We start from the raw sequence: 23,825 nt of genomic DNA, 5'->3' as shown, positions 1-23,825 counted from the left end.
ATATAAACACTAGGAAATCAACTTCAGGAATGGCTATACTACTAGGAAAAGCATTGATTGGTTGGAGGTCAATTAGACAGCAACACATAAGTATGTCAACAATGGAAGCAGAATTTTCATGTCTATCCTTATTATGTACTGATTTAATTCTGTATAAACAGTTGTTGTTGGATATGGGATTAACTGTTAATGATTCCATTGTTGTGTATGAGGACAATCAAGCAGCCATACAGATGGCTACAAATATTGCTGTAAAAACGAGATCTAAGCATACAGATCTTAGATATCTGAATGTAAGGCAATCTGTAAAGGATGGTTTAATAAGATTGGAATATTGTATGACTGAACAAAATATTGCTGATCAGTTTACAAAAGCCCAAGGTGCAGTAAAACACAAAGAGAGTTGTGATGACTATGGGTTAAGGTTGTAAATAGATATATATATTATTATATTACCCAAAAGGGGAGAATGTTAGGAATAACATAGGTTACCTAATGTAGTTTGGGTAAAATAATATATATAAACTATGATTGTAAGTTTAAGTGTGTGTCACTTTAAAACTGCAAAGCATGTAATTTTGGGTGTGGTGTGAAACCACCATAAGAGGGAGCAAGAGAACCTGACAATTACTGGATTGCATGGATTGATTGATGGTTTGTTAACTGCGTGTTTCCCCTACTGCTGAGTTGCTGAAGGAAGAGAGGAGTTTTTGACTTCTTCATATCTCTACTGCAAGGAGATATATTACTGGACTGATATTTGTAAGTTTACTGACCTCTCTTTTTCGACACTGGAATTTGCAACTGAATAATCCCGGATGGACTGAACTAGTGAATGATATATGGACTGTTTGACTATGCTATAACTCTTACCGGAATAAACTATTTAATTAGCACTGTGTATCTGTTTTACTGAGTGTAAGCTACAAAAACGTTTATCTCACATATTTTTGCCTGCCTGCCTGACTGCCATGCAGATTCTGCTAGGGTGTATCCCTAACAGGTACCATTTCAGTGGGAAAGTAATAAGAGTTCTGCGCACTCAGCATATATTCACTCTGGCCACATGAACACAGGAATGTATTCAAACAATTCTGGCTCCCTTGACTAAGAAATGAAGATAAAGCAGTGCTCCCTAGAGTCTGACAAGACAGGGAAAACCTTTATCTTTATATTCTTTAGCAAAAAAGCCAGGCTAAAATCTTTTCCCTGTCCATATTTTCTTGATCTGCTGGGGTTACTTTGATTCTTGAACATTACTTTTCTTAACAGAAGCATCACTGCTTAAACTTAAACCAGTGTTTCCAGTAATAGTTTGATTTTAGTTTCATTACTAGAATCACTAGAATTCATTACTAGATAAAAGGGATCTGGAATTAGAATTTTGAGTTGATGGTAGAAGTAGCTGCATTGTACATCAGTTATCATCTGGTTCATTTCTGCTTTCCTCTTCCAAATGGAGGTCAGCATTCCGGGGCTACTCATCACCCACATTTTAACTCATTTCAGATGTCTTTCTTCCCATTAATACATTCTTCCCAGGGCTCTTTTTGAACTTCTAAAACTTTGATACCATTTCCTCTCCCTAATCAATGTCACTTATAGCCTGAACATCAGAAATAATGGTAATCACATCATTAAGCCAAAAGGATACTCTGGGAGAACATGATGTCATCCTTACTCTCAGGGACTATTATCATTCCTCCGAAGTTGTTTTATTTCTTGGTATCATCCAACAAACATGCAGGAGTGGTTAATTGGGGAATGCATTATTAAAAAAAGGTCATCTGCCTCTTTGTCTTTGTCAAAAAAAATCAAGTTTGTGTTTCTAGCATCTGATAATGATTTGTTTTAAATACTAATTAAACCAACCTTCCTCCCTCCCTCCCTCCCTCCCTCCCTCCCTCCCTTCCTCCCTCCCTCCCTTCCTTCCTTCCTTCCTTCCTTCCTTCCTTCCTTCCTTCCTTCCTTCCTTCCTTCCTTCCTCTGTCCCTTCCTCCTTCTTAGGCTAAGAAAAACAAATAGCCTTATTAGAATTTGAAACGGGAGCAACGAATAAGAGTTTTTCTTTCTTTCTTCAGCAAAATATTACCAATACAATTTGATGCAAACCATGAGATCAAGTTATGGGATATAATGAAATATGGGGGATTTTATAAAAACAGTGTTGGTAGAAGGCAAAGGGAATAAACCTGTTCAAGAATATATGTTGTTTTGGAGGGGATAAGGCACAATTGGAAATATACTGTATATTTTTTAGTTGTTACAGAAGAAGAAATATAAGGGATAAAATGGTCTTGGAGGGGAATGCACTGTAATTTTTTTTTGCCTCTTTCCCCCTTTTTTGTATTTAGATTTATATGTATTATGTTTGTATTATTTGTATTATTTGTTTGTATTATTTTTATAAAAATAAGAAAAAAATCATGGGATCATCAGAAGAATGTCAATAACCTTAGCAGATATTTTACGTATTCAAGGCAAGGCAAGATCAAGATTATGCATCCCTGGATATGGCTTTATAGAAGAGAAGCCTTTGGCTTTTGTGTTTTTGATGGTAGCCTTGCTTTTTTAACCTATATTGAATGTTTTTCTACATTTCTACATCACTGAATTCTGGTGGCAGGAAAATCAGTGATGTCATAAGAGGGCTGTGAAAAAATACAGAATATATTTCAATGCAGTACAATAAAATACGGAATCATCATGTTAACAGTGTGCCTTCAGTAATGACCAGTCATAATCTATCCTTAGATGGACAATGATGGAAGAAACTGCTCATCACCAGCAACCAGATCACACAAAGACGTATTGTACAGTGACTTGACTTCATTTAAAAGCTTAGTATGCCTAACAAAGACTCAAATAGCTCTCAGTGGAGTATGGAGAAAAAATAAAGTTTAATTTTCTTTAAATTGTTCTGACAGTCAATCTCATGTTCCAAACATTAGACATCTGATGAAAGTTTTGATAACTTTACCTCTTTATGTTCGAGGAACTGATGGGGAAATTTCAATTTAATGAAACATAATGTAGACTACCAGCTAAATATGAGCCAGCAGTGTGCAGCATCAGCCAAAAAACTAAAGCAATCCTAAGTTGTATTAACAGAGGGATACAATTAAGATCAAGGGAAGTACTAATACCACTCTATAAAGCCTTAGTAAGACTACACCTAGAGTACTGCATCCAGTTTTGTTCACCACATTATAAAAAAGATGTTGAGACTCTAGAAAAAGTACGGAGAAGAGCAACCAGGATGATTAGGGGATTGGAGGCTAAAACATACAAGGAATGTAATGGGGAGGACCAGTGGAGACATGATAGAGGTCTTCCAATATTTGAAGGGCTGCCACAGAGAGGAGGAAGGGGTCAAGCTATTTTCTAAAGCACCTGTAGGCCAGACAAGGAATAATGGATGGAAACTGAACAAGGAGAGATTTAACCTGGAAATAAGGAGAATTTTTCTGACAGTGAGAACAATCAACCCATGGAACAGCTTGCCCTTGGAAGTTGTGGGAGCGCCATCACTTGAGACTTTCAAGAAGAGATTGGACTGTCATTTGTCAGAAATGGTGTAGAGTCTCCCACTTGGGCTGGGGGTTGGACTAGATGACCTACAAGGTCCCTTCCAACTCTGATTATCTATTATCTGAAACTTGAAATATTATCTGTATCTAAATCATCAAGCCACTTCACTATAAAAGGATAAAAATGAATAATTTTTGAGGGTTAATAATTATAGTTTAGCTGTTTTGGGGAGCGTTTAATTCCAAAACTACAACATACCATCCAACCAATACATGTAATCTGTGTTCCCTTACTACTAATGAAGTCAACTCAAGGCTGTGCATGGACATGAAGATATGTGAACAGCTTAAACTACCCAAAGACAATATAAACAGTCTCAATTATTATTTACTTATTTGGTATATGAAAAGAGAAGTAAACATATACACACAACCCACATAGAAATATAGAAAACTTCTTTTTTTATTTTTTATTTTTTAATATTTACAGCATATGATTAAATGATAATGTTATTAATATATATTTACAGTATATAAATAATTATAGTATATTAATAAATGATTAAGTGATATATTAAATGAAAAGGGTGAGCTCAAAACTAAACAAGAATTGAATGAACAAGGGGTTGATGTGCAATGATATTCATATATGCAAATACAATCAAGATATGAAAAAGACATTAAAACTGAAGGTATTTATAAGGAACTGACAGAATTGGATAAAAAACTAATAGGAACAGAAGATAAGCTGATTAAAAACTTTACTGTTATTTATTAGGTGTCAAATTAGAAGAAAAACAAGTAAAAGGAACAATGATAGCATGGGCAAATTTTTTGGGGTATACTATAGAATTAGATAAATGGCAGAAGTGGGAAAGAAATTATAAATTAACAATATTGACAGCATGTGAAGAAAACCTGTATAAGATGTTTTATATGTGGTACTTTGCACCAGCAAAACTGGCAAAGATGTTTAAAGATAAATCAGCTAAATGCTGGAAGTGCCCCCAGACACCTGGATCATATTTATTTCTTTTATTAATTTCTTTTATTTTATTTGTCAATTGCTTACAAGATAATAGATATAAGTATAAACATGAGTAAGAATAGAGGAAATAGCTACGAATAAATGGGGACAATAGGACAGGTTTGGTAGGCATAATGGTGCACTTATGCATGCCCCTTACAGACTCGCTCGATTGTATTAATGTCTGATATGCATTGCGGATGCCAGACTGATGAGCTGTATTTGAGTATTGGTCTAGCAAAAGTTTTGTATGCTCTAGTTAACAATTTGATATTTCTGGAGGAGAAGTTTCATAAGATTATATTTACAACTCTTAATGCCTTTTTGGAAATGCTGTTACAGTGAGCTCTGGTGCTTAGGTCATTTGATATGAGAACTCCAAGGTCCTTGACAGAGTGAGGATAATCAACTAGGTCATATCCGCCAAGTTTGTATTTGGTGTACTGTTTTTTTTTTTTACCAATGTGTAGGACAGAACATTTGTTGGTCGAGATTTGGAGTTGCCAGATGTTTACATGCATGGTATGTTGTGTGTTAATTTTGTGAGCTTGCTTGCTAGCAAATTTTATGAGTTTGCTTGCAAGCAAATTTTATGTGACAGACTGAGCTAGCCAACGGCAGATAGATTTCTGAATGAATCTGTGATTCTGTGAGCAACTCAATCTGCCTGCCTGCTTTGCCTGATTTTGGGTAAAAGTTGCTCTTTTTTTATAAAAAAATCAATATTTATATAAATATTTATACTTACATACAAGCCATGCCCAGCCAGTCACATGACCACCAAGCCACACCCACAAATTAGGCCATGCCCACAGAACCAGTTAGTGGTCCCTGGGATCTAAAATTATGAGTTTGGTGGTCCCTGAGGTCCAAAAGGTTGGCGACCCCTGGATTAGATGACCTGCAAGGTCCCTTCCAACTCTGATTATCTGTTATCTGAGGAGGGGTTTGGGAGGCGCAGTTGTCAGAGACAACCAGTGGTGGGATTCAATTTTTTTTACTTCCGGTTCTGTGGCCGTGGCTTGGTGGGTGTGGCAGGGGAAGGATACTGTAAAATCTCCAGTCAGAGGGGATATTTGCCAGTTCTCTCAACTACTCAAACTGGTCAGAACCTGGTGAATACCACCTCTGGTGACAACTGTTCATACTCTAGAAGGGTTCCCTCTGGCAGATTTCTTGCCAGGATTTCCTTACTACTATCTATGTTGATCAGGACTCTCTGTGTTGGGATTGAAGTGCTAATTGAGCAGGAAACTCCGAGACTGCTAAGGCTTGTGAATCATCTAAGGATGGGTGACCTGGATGAACCACAACAGGCAGCGTACAAATGTAATAAATACATTTAAATTAATAAATAAATATTTAACCCACTGAAGCTTGATCCACACATCAATTGTTTTGTTCCTGCCCAGACAATACCTGGTGGTTGAGTTCCATCTTTTAGGATGGGGAAGTGTGTAGAGCTAGAGAAAGCCATAGAGCAGAGGAGACAGGACATTGTATTGTTAATTATGATATGGTCCCTTGGGTGAAGGATGATGTCCTTAGCAAAATACCAGAAGCGAGCCTGTAGCGATGGCTGTTTCAAGCGATACAAGATTCCTGGGGGAATCCTTCATAAATAATGTCTGGATTATTCCCAGGGAGCCTCAATGAAAAGATTTATCTGCCTCATGTTCTCACTGTGCTCACTGAGAATGCAGTCGGTTGCTCTGACAAGCTCCCAAACTAATAACCAATCTATCTTGTGGAGAAAAAAAACACATCTCTAAAGTGTTAGGAAGAATATACAATTTAAGTAGAACATTTTTAAGACCAGGCATCCATAAACGTATTGTGTGGCAGATATTATGATTTTGAATGTTCTCTTTGCCTTTCCACAATTCAGGACAGTGGAAAATGCCATCAAGCTGAATTTCAGGTGAGAAATACAGGTAGTCTTCAACTTACAACAATATGTTTAATGACCATTCAAAGTTACCAGAGCCTGAAAAAAGTGACTAACAATTATTTTTCACACTTACGAACATTGCAGCATCCTCATGGTCATGTGATCAAAATTCAGATGCTTGGCAACTGATTCATATTTATGACAGATGCAGTGCTCCAGGGTACACGTGATCACTTTTTGCAACTTTCTGTCAATGGGGAAGCCAGGTTCACTTAACAACTGGGTCATTAACTTAACAACTGCAGTCATCCCCTTTATAACTGTGACAGGAAAGTTGGTTAACATGGGGCAAAATTCACTTAACAGATGTCTCAATTTTGCAATAGAAATATTTGGGCTCAACCATTGTCGTAAGTCAAGGACTACCTGTGCAAAGTCCAACTTGGCAATCAATGGGTGCCCCTTCTCAGCCTACCTAACACATTTTGAGATGAAATAAAACACATTATTGATGAATGATTCTAAAATCACCTAACAGAACTTCTGCAGAAAAAGTTATACATGCATTCTTATCAGAATTTGCTTTCCCCTATGAAACTCATGCTGGGTGGGTTACAAGGAGATCTAAAGAACTGGATACCTAATTTCACATATTCAGATGCTATGAACGTATCCTTATGAATAGCATTGATTCAACCATGCTAATTTGCTCTTCAAACTAAGAATAAAACCTCTATTTAGTAGAGAAACATGGGAAATGTATATATGTTATTCTCAACTATCTGGTAACTGTGAAAACTATGAATGTCATATGGAAATTTACAGTACTACTCACTAATATACCTCTTATTAATTCTGAGGAACACAGGCAATCCTTGACTTACGACCAGTCCTTGCACTTAGGACTGTTGTAGCATTCCCAACCGTCTCTGGATCAAAATTTGGACACGGGGAAAACAGCATGCATTTACAATGATTACAGTATCACAGGATCACACTATTGTCATTTGCAACATGGAATGACATCCTCTGACAAGTAAAGTCAGTGGGGGGAGCAGGATTTGTTTAATATCAGCATGATTCACGTAACAGTTGCAGTATTTCTTTTAACAGCCATGGCAAAAAAGATCATAAAAATCAGGCATGGCTCACTGCCTTACTTAGTAATGGAAACTTTGATCACAGTTGGTGGTAAGTCGGGGACTACCTGTAACTGAAACTAGTGAAGGAGCCCTACACTATTTAAAATGTGTAACTTGGTTAAATATTAGTAGTTATTTGTGTGTGTGTTTTCATTTTGGAATTGATTCCTTTCATATTAGCTCAACTCCAAAAAAGGGTAGAGAATACAAGGTTTTTGTAGGAAATAACCAGGCTGAGCCTGAGGGAAGGGTCAAATGCATCATCAGCCTCAAGTCCCTTTGCACAAGAGATCTAAGTCCAACCCACCTTGAATTCCATTGACTCTTATATACTGTCAATTTGCTTGGACCATTCGTAGTTCAGATTCTTGTAGAGAGCTTAAGCTTGCAATAAACCTTTATATTCAACTGCCTGGGTTTCATGATTTCAGTGGTGGAATTCATTTTTTTTCACTACCGGTTCTGTGGGCGTAGCTTGGTGGGTGTGGCTTGGTGGGCATGGCGGGGAAAGGAGACTGTAAAATCTCCATTCCCTCCCCACTCCTGGGGGAAGGTTACTGCAAAATCCCATTCCCCCCACCCCACTAACCTGCTTTCCAGCTCTGTTCTCCTGTGCAGGGCAACAAAACAAGACCCAGCAAATCAGCTGGGACTCAGGAGGCAAAGAATAGATGAAGGCAGAGCCAGTCAGAGGTGGTATTTGCTGGTTCTCTGAACTACTCAAAATTTCCGCTACTGGTTCTCCAGAACTGGTTAGAACCTGCTGAATACCACCTCTGCCTGATTTCTTACACTTGATACCTATCAATTTATCCCAACATGTTCTTCACTGTTTAGAAAAGAGCATTCTCTGTATAGCAGGCCAGCAAGGCAGGAAATAAATTCTTACCACTTCATTATTATTCATTATCATTATCATAATCATTATCATTAAAACCTAGAACTATGCCGCCTTCGGTCTGATCTAAGTATAGTATATAAAATCATACATTGCAATGTCCTACCTGTCAATGAATACTTCAGCTTCAACCATAACAACACAAGAGCAAACAATAGATACAAACTCAAGGTTAATCACGCCAAGCTTGATTGCAGGAAATACGACTTCAGCAACAGAGTGATCAATGTCTGGAATACTCTACCCGACTCTGTAGTTTCTTCCCCAAACCCCAAAAACTTTAACCTTAGACTGTCTACTATTGACCTCACCCTTTTCCTAAGAGGTCTGTAGGGGGCAGGCATAAGCACACCAACGTGCCTACCGTCCCTGTCCCATTGTTTTATTTTTATTTATTTTTCTTATATGTATCCATGTATTCATAACTATGTTTTTACTTATACCTATTACCTTGTAAGCAATTGACAAAAATAAATAAATAAATAAAAATAAATAAATATGGTGTATTTATTTCTGCAAAATTAATTCTTGCCTACCAATGTATCAAATACAACCTAGCACTGATGATAAGCTGTAGAGATTCTCAGTCATCCAGGTCATGGTGGTCCCAAAGGTGCTTTTTCAGGAGGCAACTGGCGTTTTTAGTTTTTTTTTTCTTTTGAAGACATTTCACTTCTCATCCAAGAAACTTCTTCACCTCTGGCAGGATATCCTCCCATTCCCCACTATCCTGACAGAACTAAATAAGCTTCTTGGATGAGAAGCAAAATGTCTTCAAAAGAGAAAAAAAAACCAAGTAAGTCTGGTTGCCTCATGTAAAAGCACCTTTGGGATAGCACTGATGATGTTGTCTAGTTAGGGCAGGGGTGTCAAACTCACGTGACATACTGGGTTTTTTTCCCCTTTTGCTAAACCAGGTGGGGCGGGGCCAGCACATGACGCATCTGGCCTGTAGGCTGTGAGTTTGACACTCCTGAATTAGGGTAATGAAACATCTGCAAAAAACAAGTAAGCTCAGAGAGCACCAAGGACCCCTCGTTTCAACCACTAGCTACAAGTATTCTCTCTTAATGCATCAAATAGCCTATGAAGACAATTAGCTGCAAATCAATGGCTGCAGAGAGAATGTTGATTATATTGTAAACTTTCATATCCGATGATTTTGTTAGCATAGTTTATGGGAAAGGTAGAACTCTTATAACAGACATATTCTTCTGTCTCATTTTTTATGATTCCTCATGTTATTTGCTAGATTTAATAAAGACTTTCTTTTGCACCTCCAAATATATTTTGATTGATTAAAAAGAAATCAATGATAAAAAATATGATGTCCAAGATTAGCAGACTTTATTTCCCTTTGGGCCATTCTAAATGGAACAGAATCTTCAAAAAGACAGCAAAGCTTTCTTGTATGATTTCTGCAATGATGCTACGTGAGACAATGAATATGTGCTGACATTTTGCTATCCCTGTTGGTAGCTTTGTCAGAGCAGATTTGAAACCAGACCTGGCAGTACAATCTCATCTTTAGCAGCTGTGAAAATCTAGATTAACAATTAAATCCACTGTTTGCTTTCATAGAGATCAACAAGTGTGAAAAAAGAGATTGAAAGATCCCAGATGATATTAAGACATAGGAGTTTAGAAAAATAGTCTTGGTGGGTCAAATCATCTGTGCAAACTTATCCCAAGAAATTTGGAGAGCACATTAAGTATAAAAGTTTTATTGATTGTATGGCAGAGGTGACAAATATGTTAGAAGAACATACCACTGTAACTGAATACATTTATGGAGATCAAAACCCCCCAAATCAGTCTCCTTCTACAAAAAACTCAAATACTAATTAAAAAGTAAGGTCTCTTTCAAATCAAGCTTAGCTCCTGATACATGTATGGATTGATTCAACTACAACAGGGGTGTCAAACTCAAGGCTCACAGGCCAGATCCGACCCATGAGTTGCTTAGATCTGGCCCATATGCCACGCTGGAGACAGCAAAGGTTCGGCCCACAGTGCCTCTGCTAGCAAAAACTGAGCTCAGGAGCCCATTTTCGCTGGCAGAGTGATCTGGTCATAGGTGCCCCTGACACGAGTGATGTCAAGCTGGCCATGCTCACTCTGGCCACACCCACCCCACCCCCCAAGGGGCCACATCACCAACCCTGATGCTGCCTTCAATGAAATCGAGTATGACATTCCTGAGATACAGCAACCTAAGGAAGGAAAGCAATAAAATATCATCTACTAATATATGTATATATGTAAGCAGTTACAGAGTAAGTACGGGCCACCAGAATTGCCTCCTGCTAAGTGTAAAGTCTCTAAGAACCCGAAGTGCAGTGTTGCTATTCTACCGGTTCGGCCTGGTTCTGATGTACCGGTAGTGCTAAAGATCAAAACCGGTTCTCTCTGACAAGCTACTGTTGGACCCACCGGCCCAGGCTCCCAGATTGACCTTTATTCCCTGCTTTTGAAGCGCAGCTGCTTTGCGTGCACAGCAGATTGCTGCACATCAACTGTTGAAGCTACAGGGATTAAGGGAAGTGAGTAGGAAAGCCCCTGCGCGTATGCAAAGGGCATGTTTGGCATGCGCATGAGCGCAAAGTGTGCCATGTGCACACAAACTGCACCCACCAATTCATGTCCACCGAACTGGTGGTAAACCTCTTTGAAACCCACCACTGCCAAAGTGGCCTCATTCCAGTTGTGCCCTGGGCGGTGGCTCTGGCCTTGATTTCAGGGCTGGGATTGCGCACACCGCTGCCATGTGGCCCATTTCTCCACATCCAATCCACTCTTCCCAGCTTGCTCAGGGGGCTTTCCCCCTTTTGGGGTGCGTGGAGAGAAACCCAGAAGAAAGCTTGCTCCAGGATCCACGTCTTTCTTTATGCTGGGCCAGCAGAATTGCCTCCATGCTAAGTGTAAAGTATTCTTATGTTACTATGGGGAATGGTCCCATAAACTGTTGCCCATCAGTATGTTCTTCTAACCTATCTGTCACTTAAATACAGTCACTAAAATCTTTATACTTAACGTACTTTCCAAATTTCTTGGACTAAGTTGCATAGTTGATTTGACTTGGTTAGTTTTTCAATATATTTAAGCCTATCAAAATACCCTTAAGGTGATGTGACACGTAAAATAAATATTCCCTCCCAGTCTTCTCTTCTTCTAAATTAGGTTTTAAAAAAAAAAAGAACTGAGGAACTTCAGGGAATTTTGTTCCTGTTTCAGTCTTTGAGGTGGCTTCCTTTCTCTAATTGAGCAAATTAAACTGGGCTGAAAATGTAATCCATGCATTAGTCACCATGAAGAATGTAATATAAACAGTACCACAGGGAATATAGTTTAATCTCCAGCATGTGCTCGTGATGAAGTAATCACAGGCATCCACCACATGTATAACTTATTCACATTTGTTCTCATCATCCTTCTTAGATCTTGCCAACTGGCTCTTAACAAAAGAAATCATTGTCCCACAGCACAGAGTAGAATCACAAATGAGCAATGGGAAAAACTTACTGGCACAAGTGAATATGGTAATAAACATAAGAGGCAACAGGTGAAGGACTCTGCTTTTGTCTTTTTGTTTTTTTAAAGAAGAACAATGTCATTCTTTCTGCTACATCTGAAATAATTACATGTAAAGTGTTTTAGAACACACAATATAACTGAGAAGTAGAGCTGTTATATAATTAGACATTTTCCTGATTAAAAGGTAAGTGGCAGCAGTGCTGAAGTGTGTGTGTGTGTGTGTGTGTGTGTGTGTGTATGGCATTCAGCTTTGTTCAGGTATTTTCCCACGTCATTGGGAAGAAGGAAGAAGCAGCTGCAAGCTCACATTACTCTGAGAAGCACAGAGCCGAAGACACAAGCCTGAAGATGATGAATGAGACTTCATCAAAACGTTGCCTAGATACTTCCAATCTTATGTGGGAGAAAACCCGAATAACCAAAGATCCACATACAAATACCCGCAAGAACCTCAGAAAATATGTGTGTGTGTGTGTGTGTGTGTGTGTGTGTGTGTGTTTTCTTAAGTTTTTGTGGGTACTTACATGTATGGTATATGGTATATGGCAGTAGGCTGCCCCAAATTTAAAACTGAAACAGCTGTGATAGTCTGACTTACAGACGAACACAATACAGAAGCCTCATGATGGCCGATGAGATTCTGCCGAGATGTTGCTAAAGTTGTTGGTACAGTATACAGAACACTATACAGAAGCCTGATCATCAACAATTGCCCAGCCACATACATTGGACAAACCAACAGGAGAATAAATGCATGCATCGCAGAACACAAAAACGCAGTTAGAAGAGAAGAAAATACTTCCTCCCTCTTCCAGAACCTTAAAGCCACAGGACATGAAATTAATTTCAAAGGAACCAAATTAATATCCCACACTGAACACTCCAGCAAAAGAATAATCAAGGAAGCCATTGAGATAGAGAAACACCCCCATAACATGAATAGACGGGATGATATCTCCCGCCTACCAGACATCTGGAAGCTAGCCCTCACCAACAAATCCCAGCCACAAAAACCAACACCAGACCCAAAACACATGGGACATCACAGCCAATCCCTCTCATCAGACCCAGGTCCAAGCCCATCCTATAAATGAAGGACAACTACCATCCAGAAAACAAACCATGGTTGCTTTGCCATCATCAGGCTTGTGTATTGTGTTTGTCTGTGAGTCAGACTTTTACAGTTGTTTCAGTTTTAAATTTGGGGCTAGCCTACTGCTGTGCCAGAATGTTTTTTTCTTCATCCTGATTGGTTGGGAGTCTTGGTCTGTGTTTATTGGACTTGGAGTTTGCCGTGTTCTGCTTGATTGGTGTTTCTAATATCTTCTGTCTGTTTTGTGCCTTTTTTTTGTCTTGATTGGCTGGCAACAGTGCAGGCTTTTAGTGCAGCTTGGCTCCGTAAATGGACGGCTATCATTTATTAGGAAGCTAGGTTTCATCTGGGTGCCTGGTTGGGGTGTGTTTGAGCTAGAGGTATCAGGGGGGATCTGGTGTTTGCCTGGCTTGTGGTGTGGAGATTTTTTTTGTTTGTGAGTTCAGGCTTCTAAGTAATTGACAGTTTGGTGGAATCATCTCTTCTATTCATGGTTTCAGGTCTTTTTTTCAATCTCTATGGCTTTTCTGATAATTCTGTGGCTGATAATTCTGTGGCTTATATATAATGGTGTGCTTTTAGATAATAGGCATATCTATTACCCAAGACTTTGTCTTCAAAGTTGGATCAGATGTAGCAATGCTATGGAACACTGGTAAATCCTTTCCTTTGTCATAAATGCAACATTTGAACAATGTAAGATACTCTGCTTTCTTTGGTGAATTGCATATATGAGACACTATTTTAAAATAATAGCCTACTTTTAAAAAAAGGAATCATTCCCTTTTTCCTCACAGAAGACATAATTTTAGTATATGGAATATGTTTAAATTAAATTCTTCTCCAATATTTAGCTGATTTTTTTTAGAAAAGAAGCAGCTTTAACGGTTTGATCATCATCATCATTACTTTCATTTTAATAAGAATTATTAATATTCTTCTTTTAATTTCTTGAATAATTGGTTCCTACACATTATCTGCCCTCTGTTGGGTTTCAGAATAGATGTACTAAATAATCCAGTTGCTAAAAGATATAGCAAAATAAATTTAGAAACAGCCTATTGTGGCATTGATTCTGAGATGAAATATGTAACATTAAAGCTACAATTTGCTAAACTCAAAATATATAATCTCTTTCTCTCTTTCTCTGTCTCTGTCATTGTTAACCATATATTACTACCTTTCTCTCCTTGTGTGTGTGTGTGTGTGTGTGTGTGTGTGTGAGAGAGAGAGAGAGAGAGAGAGAGAGAGACAGAGACAGAGAGAGAGAGAGATTATTTGAACAGTTCTACTACATTTTTCTGCCTAATATAGAACAAAAAATGTCATTCCAAACATTTTTCCTTAATAAATGATATGGCCCTGAGTACTATACATCAGATGTCATGTCAGATCCTATGTGAGGTTGCCATTCCCATACACCCAGCAAAATCAGTGGTTGTGAGAGCTACAGTCCCAAATGTTTGGAGGATAGATAGAAGATATAACACATTGCATGCAGACTTTTCAGATCAGAACGTCTTTTCCTAAATCCTGCAAAGGCTCAAGCCAGTTGAGATTAGAAAACATTGTGAATTCTAGTTTTGCCTTGGGCAGGAAGTCAGCTGGATGACCTTAATCCAGTCATGGTCTCTCAGTCCTAAAAGAAGACAATTGCAAACCACTTCTGAAAAACCTCACCAAGAAGTTTGCAGGGACTTGCCCAGGAAGTCTCCAAGATTCAAAGGAAGCAAAAACCAAGCAAAATAATTTCAGCCATAAGATCCAAGTTAAAGAATTCATATACAGAGATTTATTTATTTAGCATATGGCCAGGGGTGGCATTCAAATTTTTAACTACCGGTTCTGTGGGCATGGCTTAGGTGGTGGGCGTGGCTTGGTGGTCATGTGACTGGGTGGACATGGCTTGGTGGTCATGTTATTGGCTGGGTGTGACCAACTCAATATCACTCACACTGAGGCACGCATCTCCTCGCCTGGCCTCTCGTGACTGTGGGGATGCTGCAACAGTCGTAAGTGTGAAAAATGGTCATAAGTCACTTTTTTCAGTGCCATTGTAACTTTGAATGGTCACTCCACACAAGCAAAGTACCAGCAAAGGAAGGGAAAAAAACTCCAGAGAAGTTCCTGAGACAGGAAGTCTAGTCCTGCCAAGAATATAATAAGGGTTAACAGAGAGGCAGATTCTGTAAGCAACACCAGAATGTTTCCTTCCTGCCTTCCTTGCAGGATTAGGCCAGTAATTTCTTCTAACAACTGGTTCTCAAACTGCTTAGAATGTTAACAACTGGTTCAAGTGAATAGGTGTGAACTGGTAGAATCCCACCCCTGCATATGGCATAGCATACATGGAGTAGCAATATAAATTAACATTTCAACTAGATCCCAATAAAATATAAAAAAAGATCTATGTTCCAATATCAATGTCTAAGTCATCTAATCATGGGAGCGCAGCACTGTTCATATTTTTTAAAAAATCAGATACTGGACCAGTATAAGCACTTAGCTTATAGCCCGGTCATGATATGATCTACCATTTGACGTGGGGCTCTGCAGTCATCCTGAGGAAGTGGGTAGGGAATACTATGCTGCATATACTGGGAGTTGCAGCAGACACCATGTAAGATGTAAATCCTATTGAGGATTGTCTATTGCTGGTGTGTTAGTTCAAAGCCTGGCCCCTTTTTTGTGGGGTCATTTATATGTTTTCCCTTTACCTCCCAATAACCCTCACCTGAGGTCACTTCCCCATCACAAGACTCATCACAAGACCCTCACTTGACACACCCACAAGACTCATCACAAGATCCATCACCTCACTTGACACACCCACATCTGACTCAGAAGTAGTATTCAGCAGGTTCTGACCAGTTCTGGAGAACCAGTAGCGGAAATTTTGAGTAGTTTGGAGAACTGGAAAATACCACCTCTGACTGGCCCTGGCCCTATTCTCTGCCTCCCGAGTCCCAGCTGATCGTCTGGTCTTCTTTTGTTACCCTGCACAGGAGAACAGAGCTGAAAAGCAGGTTAGTGGGATGGGAAAGGAGTATTTTGCAGTAACCTTCCTCTAGGAGTGGAGGGGGAATAGGGACTTTGCAGTATCTTTCCCCTGCCACGTCCACCAAGCCACGCCATGCCAACAGAACCGATAGTAAAAAAAATTGAATCCCACCACTGGCAGTAACCCTCCATGTCACTACAAAGACAGGGCTTCTCGGGAGAAATCAAGCTATAGCAAACCACCTAGCATCCCATAAACAGTGATCAAACTCAGCAAAGCACAAACACTGGTGATCCAGAAATGATTTTTTTTCTTTTTTAGTTTACTTCTTTATTGATTGCCCTGTACAGGAGAATGGAGCTGGAAAGCAGGTTAGTGGGGTGAGGAGGGAATGGGGATTTTGCAGTATTCTTCCCTGGCCATGCCCACAAAGCCACGCCCACAAAGCCACATCACACCCACAAATCCATGCTCACAGAACTGCTAGTTAAAAAAAAGTGGAATCCCACCACTGATCTGATTCATCACAAGACCTACTGACCACACAAACCCATATAAACACTGAAACCCCCTAAACTCTGTTGAAGATGTTACCTAGTCTGGTAATGAGATGTTCAGAAACCAACCCACAAGCTTGAACAACAAATCTTCACTCTCATAATGTTAAAGTTGTTGGGCAGATATTGTGCAAGTGCCAATGAATTTTCCTGGATTTGAGTCTTCCTGCTGATAAATGAGGAAGCATGCCCCAGCAGGAGTGAGTTGTACACAGAGATTAATATAGCTCTTACATATAGATTCCTCAGACCCTGAGGAAAAATTAGTGCTTTGAGGCTCTTCTGTTACTTTAAATGTTTCCTTGATATTGTGTACTGTCCAGAGAGGGCTTATCAAACTGCATTGTAGTTACCCAAACGTATCTACAGTGAGAGTGCTTACTATCAGGGGCTTTTTACTCAATATCGTGCATTAGACTTTAATGTTTGATACTAAGAGATTTGCTGATATTCCTGATATTTGATTTTCCATCAGCTGGATCTTGACAGATATAGCACCCACCGGTTATAAGTGACAGCTCAATGTTTTTATGTTAAACGAGCCTGTGAAATATGATATGCGGAACATGCACACACATGAAAATGGATTTTTCATCTAATGAACGTCACATCATTTTGCCCCACACTTTGGCAAGTTCCTCAGTCGTGCCTCCTCCTTAGCTCTTCCTAATGAATATGGCTGCAATTGGTCAAAGACCCAATTACATGCAATTATATGCAATGCATTTGGAAGCCTTAAAGACTTCCAACATTTAACAGAGGTAAGAAAATTGAGAAATAAGAGTGTGAGAGAAAGAAGGTGTTACCTGCAGAAGCCAATCTCAGTGGCTGGCAAACTTCATTTTCACCAGCTTCCTCCAGGGAAATGAACAGCTTCCTGACCAGAGTCACAGAAATAGTCTGCACTAATAGAGAAGTGAGGTTTGATCGGTGTTGTTTATAGCTTCCATCTTCAAAAAGTTGTCAGGGAGGGGGGAGAGAGAAAGAAAGACAAGGAAAAGAAATTAGTAAACTATTATCAAAACTTTATTCCATTTCCTGATATTTGCATAGTAGAATTGAAGGTAGTTTAATGGCCACAATTCAGCCCAACATTTCTGTTGCTAAACAAGATAGTTGTTAAGTGAATTTCCCCTCATTTTATAACCTTTCTTGCCACAGTTGTTAAGTGAATCACTGCATATTTTAAGTTAGGAACACGGTTGTCAAGTGAATCTGGCTTTGACTTTGCTTGTCAGAAGGTTGCAAAAAGGCATCACATGACCCCAGGACACTGCAACCGTCATAAATATGAGTCAGTTGCCAAGCGTCTGAATTTTGATCATGTGACTGTGGGGATACTGCAACAGTTGTAACCATGAAAAATGGTCATATGTCACTTTTTTCAATGCCACTGTCACTTTGAATAGTCACTAAATGAACTGTTGTAAATAGAAGACTACCTGTATTGAATGATGAAGATGCTAGGACAATAAAATCAATTCTACAAATACTGTGATTGAATCAACATTTCAGTTAGATGTATCTGAGCAATTCTTTAAACTTATTCTGACATCAATACGTGTTCATAATATCCATAATAATAGTTTCAGGAAGGGAATCATCATTTCAGCAGGTTTACTTCTGTCACATATCCACAAATATGCCTCAAGTCACATCATCACTAAAATTGCCAGAAGCCCACATTTTTAGAAATGTACTTTAGACATTTTTTTCCTAAAAAAAACAAACTGAAAATGATTCCTTTCCCTCACAAATATTTTATCAACCTCTGGCTGAATACATTTGGTGAAGGGAAGTCCATTCCTTTGGCTGGTGCCACTGAACTATTCTGTCAGGAAATTTGTCCTAACAGCTGATATGTGACTTAAATTCACTGTTTTTACACTTTGCCATCTAAGAAGACGTTGGTTATCCTCTGCGGTATCCTTCTAAAGGGCTATCCTATTCTCCTTCCACCTTTTCTTCTCAATGCCAAATATTGTCTATCTTGGATGACACAATTTCCACTCTACATATTGTCTTTGCTGTCCTTCTCAGAAGCTCTTCCAATAATGATGGTAGGGGAGTCTAAAGCAGAGGTGTCAAACTCGATTTCATTGAGGGCCACATCAGGGTTATGTTTGACCTTGGGAGGCTGGGGTGGGCATGGCCAGGGTGGGCATGGACGGCACCACGTCACTCTTGTTAGGGGTGCCTGTGGTGGCCCAAGCACTCTTCCAGAAAAACAGGCTCCCGAGCTCCATTTTCAGCTGTGACAGCCTCCTGCAGAGAAAATGGGGCTCGGGAGGGCCACACGCAGCCCTCCTGAGTTCTGTTTTTGCTGGCAGAGGCACTGCGAACCATCCTTTGCTGTTTCCGGGGTGGCCCCGTGGGCCAGATCTAAGCACCCCACAGGCCGAATCTAAAGTAAAGGTAAGGCTTCTATCTGAATAATTTCTTCCAGTGGTTTAACACTCATGCTAAATAGGAAAGCACATTCAATGCATCTTAATCTCCCATAGCGCCATTATTATGGAGTAGAGCAGAAGTCTTACAACATGACATCCCTGAATAAATGCCGTGACCTTGACTGATTCTCTACCCCATGTAGCATGATGGGTTTAAAAAGGGATCTTCAGGGCTGGAAAAAAAAAAGAATCAGAGACTCCAAATAGAAAAAAGCAGCTTCAGTCACAATTTGTTTTAAAGTCTCCCTGAGAAACATTCCACAGACAGATTTTAAAGGTTTATTTTCCATCTGTATAACCTATACACAGTGAAAAAAGAATAGAGAAGATGTGTTTATCATTGTTGAATAAGGTAAACCATGTATAAACAAGGCTGTAAAAAGGCTTTTCTTTCACATTTGTGTTAAACCTTTTAAATCCTCCCTTGTTATGCCCTAGAACAGTATTTTAATGATGTGCTCCCCCCTCCAATTTTAGAAAAGAAAAAAAAATGACTAATATAGAACTGACTTTTAACTACGCTGCTAACAGAATTGTATTACTTTTGAAATAACCACTCAGTGGTTCATTAATTTTTCACCTTAAGCATATTGGAAATTTGACAGTTTTATGCTTTGAATAAGAACTCCAAAAAATCTTATTCTGTATTCTAGGAAAGTATAAAATTAGAATAGAAAACAAAGTATGTTTAGTAGATAAAATGTATTCAGCTGTATTCTAGGAAACTATAACCTATCACAGCAAATCATGAATAAGAGATGTTTGGTGGAATAAAAATTTGGCCCACTCAACAAGTTCAGTTAACAATCTTGAACATCTTCAGTTTATACTTTAAGGGAATACACTGATTTTAGGCTTTATAATTTGGGAAGCAGGAAAAAAAATAATATGTGGTGGTCAGTGGTGTGTTTCAAATTTTTTAACAACCGGTTCTGTGGGTATGGCTTAGGTGGTGGGCGTGGCTTAGTGGGCATGTGACTGGATGGACATGGCTTGGTAGTCATGTTATTGGCTGGGTGTGGCCAACTCAATATCACTCACATCGAGACACGCATCTCCTCGCCTGGCCTCTCATGATTGTGGGGATGCTGCAACAGTCATAAGTGTGAAAAACGGTCATAAATCACTTTTTTCAGTGCCATTGTAACTTTGAATGGTCACTCCACACAAGCAAAGTACCAGCAAAGGAGGGAAAAAAACTCCAGAGAAGTTCTTGAGACAGGAAGTCTAGTCTTGCCAAGAATATAATAAGGGTTAACAGAGAGGCAGATTCTGTAAGCAATACCAGAATGTTTCCTTCCTGCCTTCCTTGCAGGATTAGGCCAGTAATTTCTTCTAACAACTGGTTCTCAAACTGCTTAGAATGTTAACAACTGGTTCAAGTGAATAGGTGTGAACTGGTAGAATCCCACCCCTGCATATGGCATAGCATACATGGAGTAGCAATATAAATTAACATTTCAACTAGATCCCAATAAAATATAAAAAAAGATCTATGTTCCAATATCAATGTCTAAGTCATCTAACAACCGGTTCTCCGAACTGCTTAGAATGTTAACAACCGGTTCTAGCTAATAGGTGCAAACCTGTAGAATCCCATCCCTGATGGTGGTTCTCACACGTATCAGAATACAATCTCAAAATTCTGTGACACATGACTAGGTTTCAATTTCTTACAAAGGCACTGATCATGTGCTAAAGTATGTTGAGTTTTCCAATGGTTGTAATAAGTTTAGAAATCTTTTTTTACTGATGTAATTGGGGTTACTAAACATTTTTTTCTCTATATGAATTTATAATTATTGAAAAAAAATGTTTTTCATGGGGAAATATGAAGACAGTGTTGGAGGTTTTTAAGAAGAGATTAAATAACAATTTGTGTGAAATTATATATGGTTTCCGGCCTGAGCAGAGGGTGGACTAAGAGATCTCCAAGGTCCCTTCCAACTCTGTTATTCTGTTATTCTGAAATATAAGTTGTAGATTAACTCATACAGATTCTGTTTCTTCTTGAAGACACTATGGATAAAGTACAGATACAGAAAAACCCACCAAACAACAGTTCAAGGAAATGATGGACAATTCCTGTCTCCATCTCATAAATCCTATTAGTCACTTTTTTTTTTTTTTTGCAGCATCAAATTTCATTTGCCAAAATTCAGGAATACTATGTTTCATAGTTTTGAAGTCTGTATCTTTATGTGTATTTTAAATCACATCAAAACTAAATTTGGGGAGAAAAATGAAACAATCCCATTCTTGCCTACTTATCTCTGTCAATTATATTTTTTTACATCCAATTGTACCTAAAATAAATCCATCTTTTTTTTTTTTGATAGTATATCAATGTGATTCATCCAGATTTAATATCCTATCAGAAGGATTAGAGCTTCTTTTTAAGACTTTACTGAAACCTTGGGCTGAGCTCAAAAGAGAAAATATAATTTAGAGCATAGATTTGCATCTCTATGGATGATGAGCACTGAAGACATGCCGCATCTTTTCTTGACAGTTTTCCAGCTGCCCATCACAGCTGACATGCAACTGTTAGGTTTAAGGTGTTCCTATGTACACACCCACATATGCTCTAAATTTAAAACTCAGCAGGAAGAAATCAGTGTTCAGGAGAAATGAACAGAAGAAGATAGAAATAAGGCAAGTGAAGCTATATGTGTTCTAAAGCGGAGGTTATATTCATCAGGTTCAGACCAGTTCTGGAGAACCAGTAGTGGAAATTTTTAGTAGTTTGGAGAACCGGGAAATACCACCTCTGACTGGAGATTTTACAGTATCCTTCCCCTGCCACGCCCACCAAGCCACACCCACAGAACCGGTAGTAAATAAAATTGAATCTCACCACTGTTCTAAAGAACTTCAAAAACCTAGTTACTGAAGCAAATGGCCAAATTAAAAGGTAAATGGAAATACAAGTGGGGGGGGGGGGACAATATGGAAAAAAGTCAAAATAGTAGTTATGGTACCAACCTAGAAAAGAAGACTCTGTGAGCTCTAGTTCCACCTTATAGAGATAGTCCTTGACTTATAACTAAAACTGAGTCCAAAATGTATGTTGTCAAGTGAATTGTGGAGTTTTGCCCCATTTTATAACATTTTCTTGCCACAGTTGTTAAGTGAATCACTGCAGTTGTCAGGTTAGTCACGTAGTTGTTAAGTGCTTGCCAGAAGTTCACAAAAAGTGATCATATAACCCCCCTGGGACACTACAAACATCATAAATGAGCCAGTTGCCAAGCGTCACATTTTGATTATATGACCATAGTGTGAAAAATGGTCATAAGTCACTTTTTTCAGTGCCGTTCAATGGTGGGATTCAAATTTTTTTATTACCGGTTCTGTGGGCGTGGCTTGGCGGGCATGGCAGGGGAAGGATACTGTAAAATCTCCAGTCAGAGGTAGTATTTCCCGGATCTCCGAACTACTCAAAATTTCCGCTACCAATTCTCCAGAACTGGTCAGAACCTGCTCAATACGACCTCTGGTACCATTGTAACTTCAAACTCTCATTAAATGAATTGTCATAAGGCAAGGTCTCCCTACATATGAAAGCCAGCTGGGCAGGGGTGGGATCCAACCGGTGTAACTACTGGTTCGAAGATTTATGATTTGCGTGCGCATGCGCATCACATGCATGCACGTGTGTGAATCGTCGTCAGCTTGCTGCCTGGACAGCTGAACAGTGCTGCGCGCAGGTGTGCAACATTTGGAAAAGCACTTGTTTCCTGCTTTTTCAACCGCAACTGTGCCTCACAAAGCAGCTGAGGTTGAAAAACCAGGAAATAAATGTCAGGTAAGAGCCCGGGTGGACAGGTGGGCCAAAACAGCAGCAGACATACAACCAGTTCTATGTTTGCTGCTCTTCAGAGCTACTTGTTCTATAGAGCCGGACAGAACCGGTAGAATCCCACCCCTGCAGCTGGGTGACTTTGGGCCAATCACCAGGAAATAATGAATTCTAGTCTCACCTTAAGCATGAAAACCCGTTTTGAGTCAGACATTCTCTATAACAGAAGTGTCAAACTCACATTGTTACGTCGACATCATGTGACACATTGGGACCTTTTCCCCCTTTGCTAAACTGGGTGTGGCCATGGTCATCGTGTCACGCATCCAGCCCGTGGGCCGTGAGTTTGACAGCCCTGGTCTGACACTCAATTCACCTCTCAGGATTGTTGTGAGGAAAATAGATGGAGGAAGGTGTATTATAGATACATTCACTGCCTTGAGTTACCTATAAAGTAATAAAGATGAGGGGGAATCTAATAAATAAAACGAATAATAAATTTTATACGATTCCAATATACATATCGCTAGAACAGGAGGCTTGAAAATCTGCTGCTTCCTTAGTCAAACAATTTATGTTATTAATAAGCAAAAATAATAATATCTTTATTAGCAATATTTTAGTGGAAAAAACAATCTTGCAGAAGGCAAAATAATAGCCCCTTTTAACAGGGCTGTTTTAGGGGCACTTTCAAAATTGTTTTCCAGATAACTTAAAATGGCTCATCCTGCTTCTGTAATAGCAGAAAGATTTTCCCTGGGTAAGCTGGTGTGGTGTGCAATTTTCAAATGCACAAAGATCAAGAGTGAATTTAAGAAGAAAGGGGAAAAAAACTTTGTATTGATTTGAGGCATGGCAGAGTAAAATGGGCACTTTTCCTAGGCCTTTTGTGCTTTTATG

At 39.1% G+C, this 23,825-nt stretch overlaps 1 protein-coding gene across 21 annotated transcripts in view; it reads right to left on the bottom strand.

The window, feature by feature from the left end:
- The window catches only part of NAALADL2 (N-acetylated alpha-linked acidic dipeptidase like 2), a 608,345-nt gene that overhangs the window by 220,213 nt on the left and 364,307 nt on the right, over positions 1–23,825 (bottom strand). For 18 of the 21 annotated variants that reach the window (XM_087933480.1, XM_087933485.1, XM_087933486.1 and 15 more), the window contains one exon: positions 17,480–17,623. The exons of the other annotated variants lie outside the window; for them this stretch is intronic. In XM_087933480.1, the coding sequence (XP_087789606.1) occupies positions 17,480–17,623 (144 nt within the window). The remainder of the gene's footprint in view (positions 1–17,479; positions 17,624–23,825) is intronic. 21 annotated transcript variants of the gene reach the window in all.

The sequence above is a fragment of the Pseudonaja textilis genome, chromosome 4, assembly GCF_049901715.1.
Source record: "Pseudonaja textilis isolate UNSWEBS1 chromosome 4, rPseTex1.2, whole genome shotgun sequence".
Taxonomy (NCBI): Eukaryota; Metazoa; Chordata; class Lepidosauria; order Squamata; family Elapidae; genus Pseudonaja; species Pseudonaja textilis.
The sequence above is the reverse complement of the archived record's forward strand: the minus strand, read 5'-3'. Positions and strand labels throughout refer to the sequence as shown.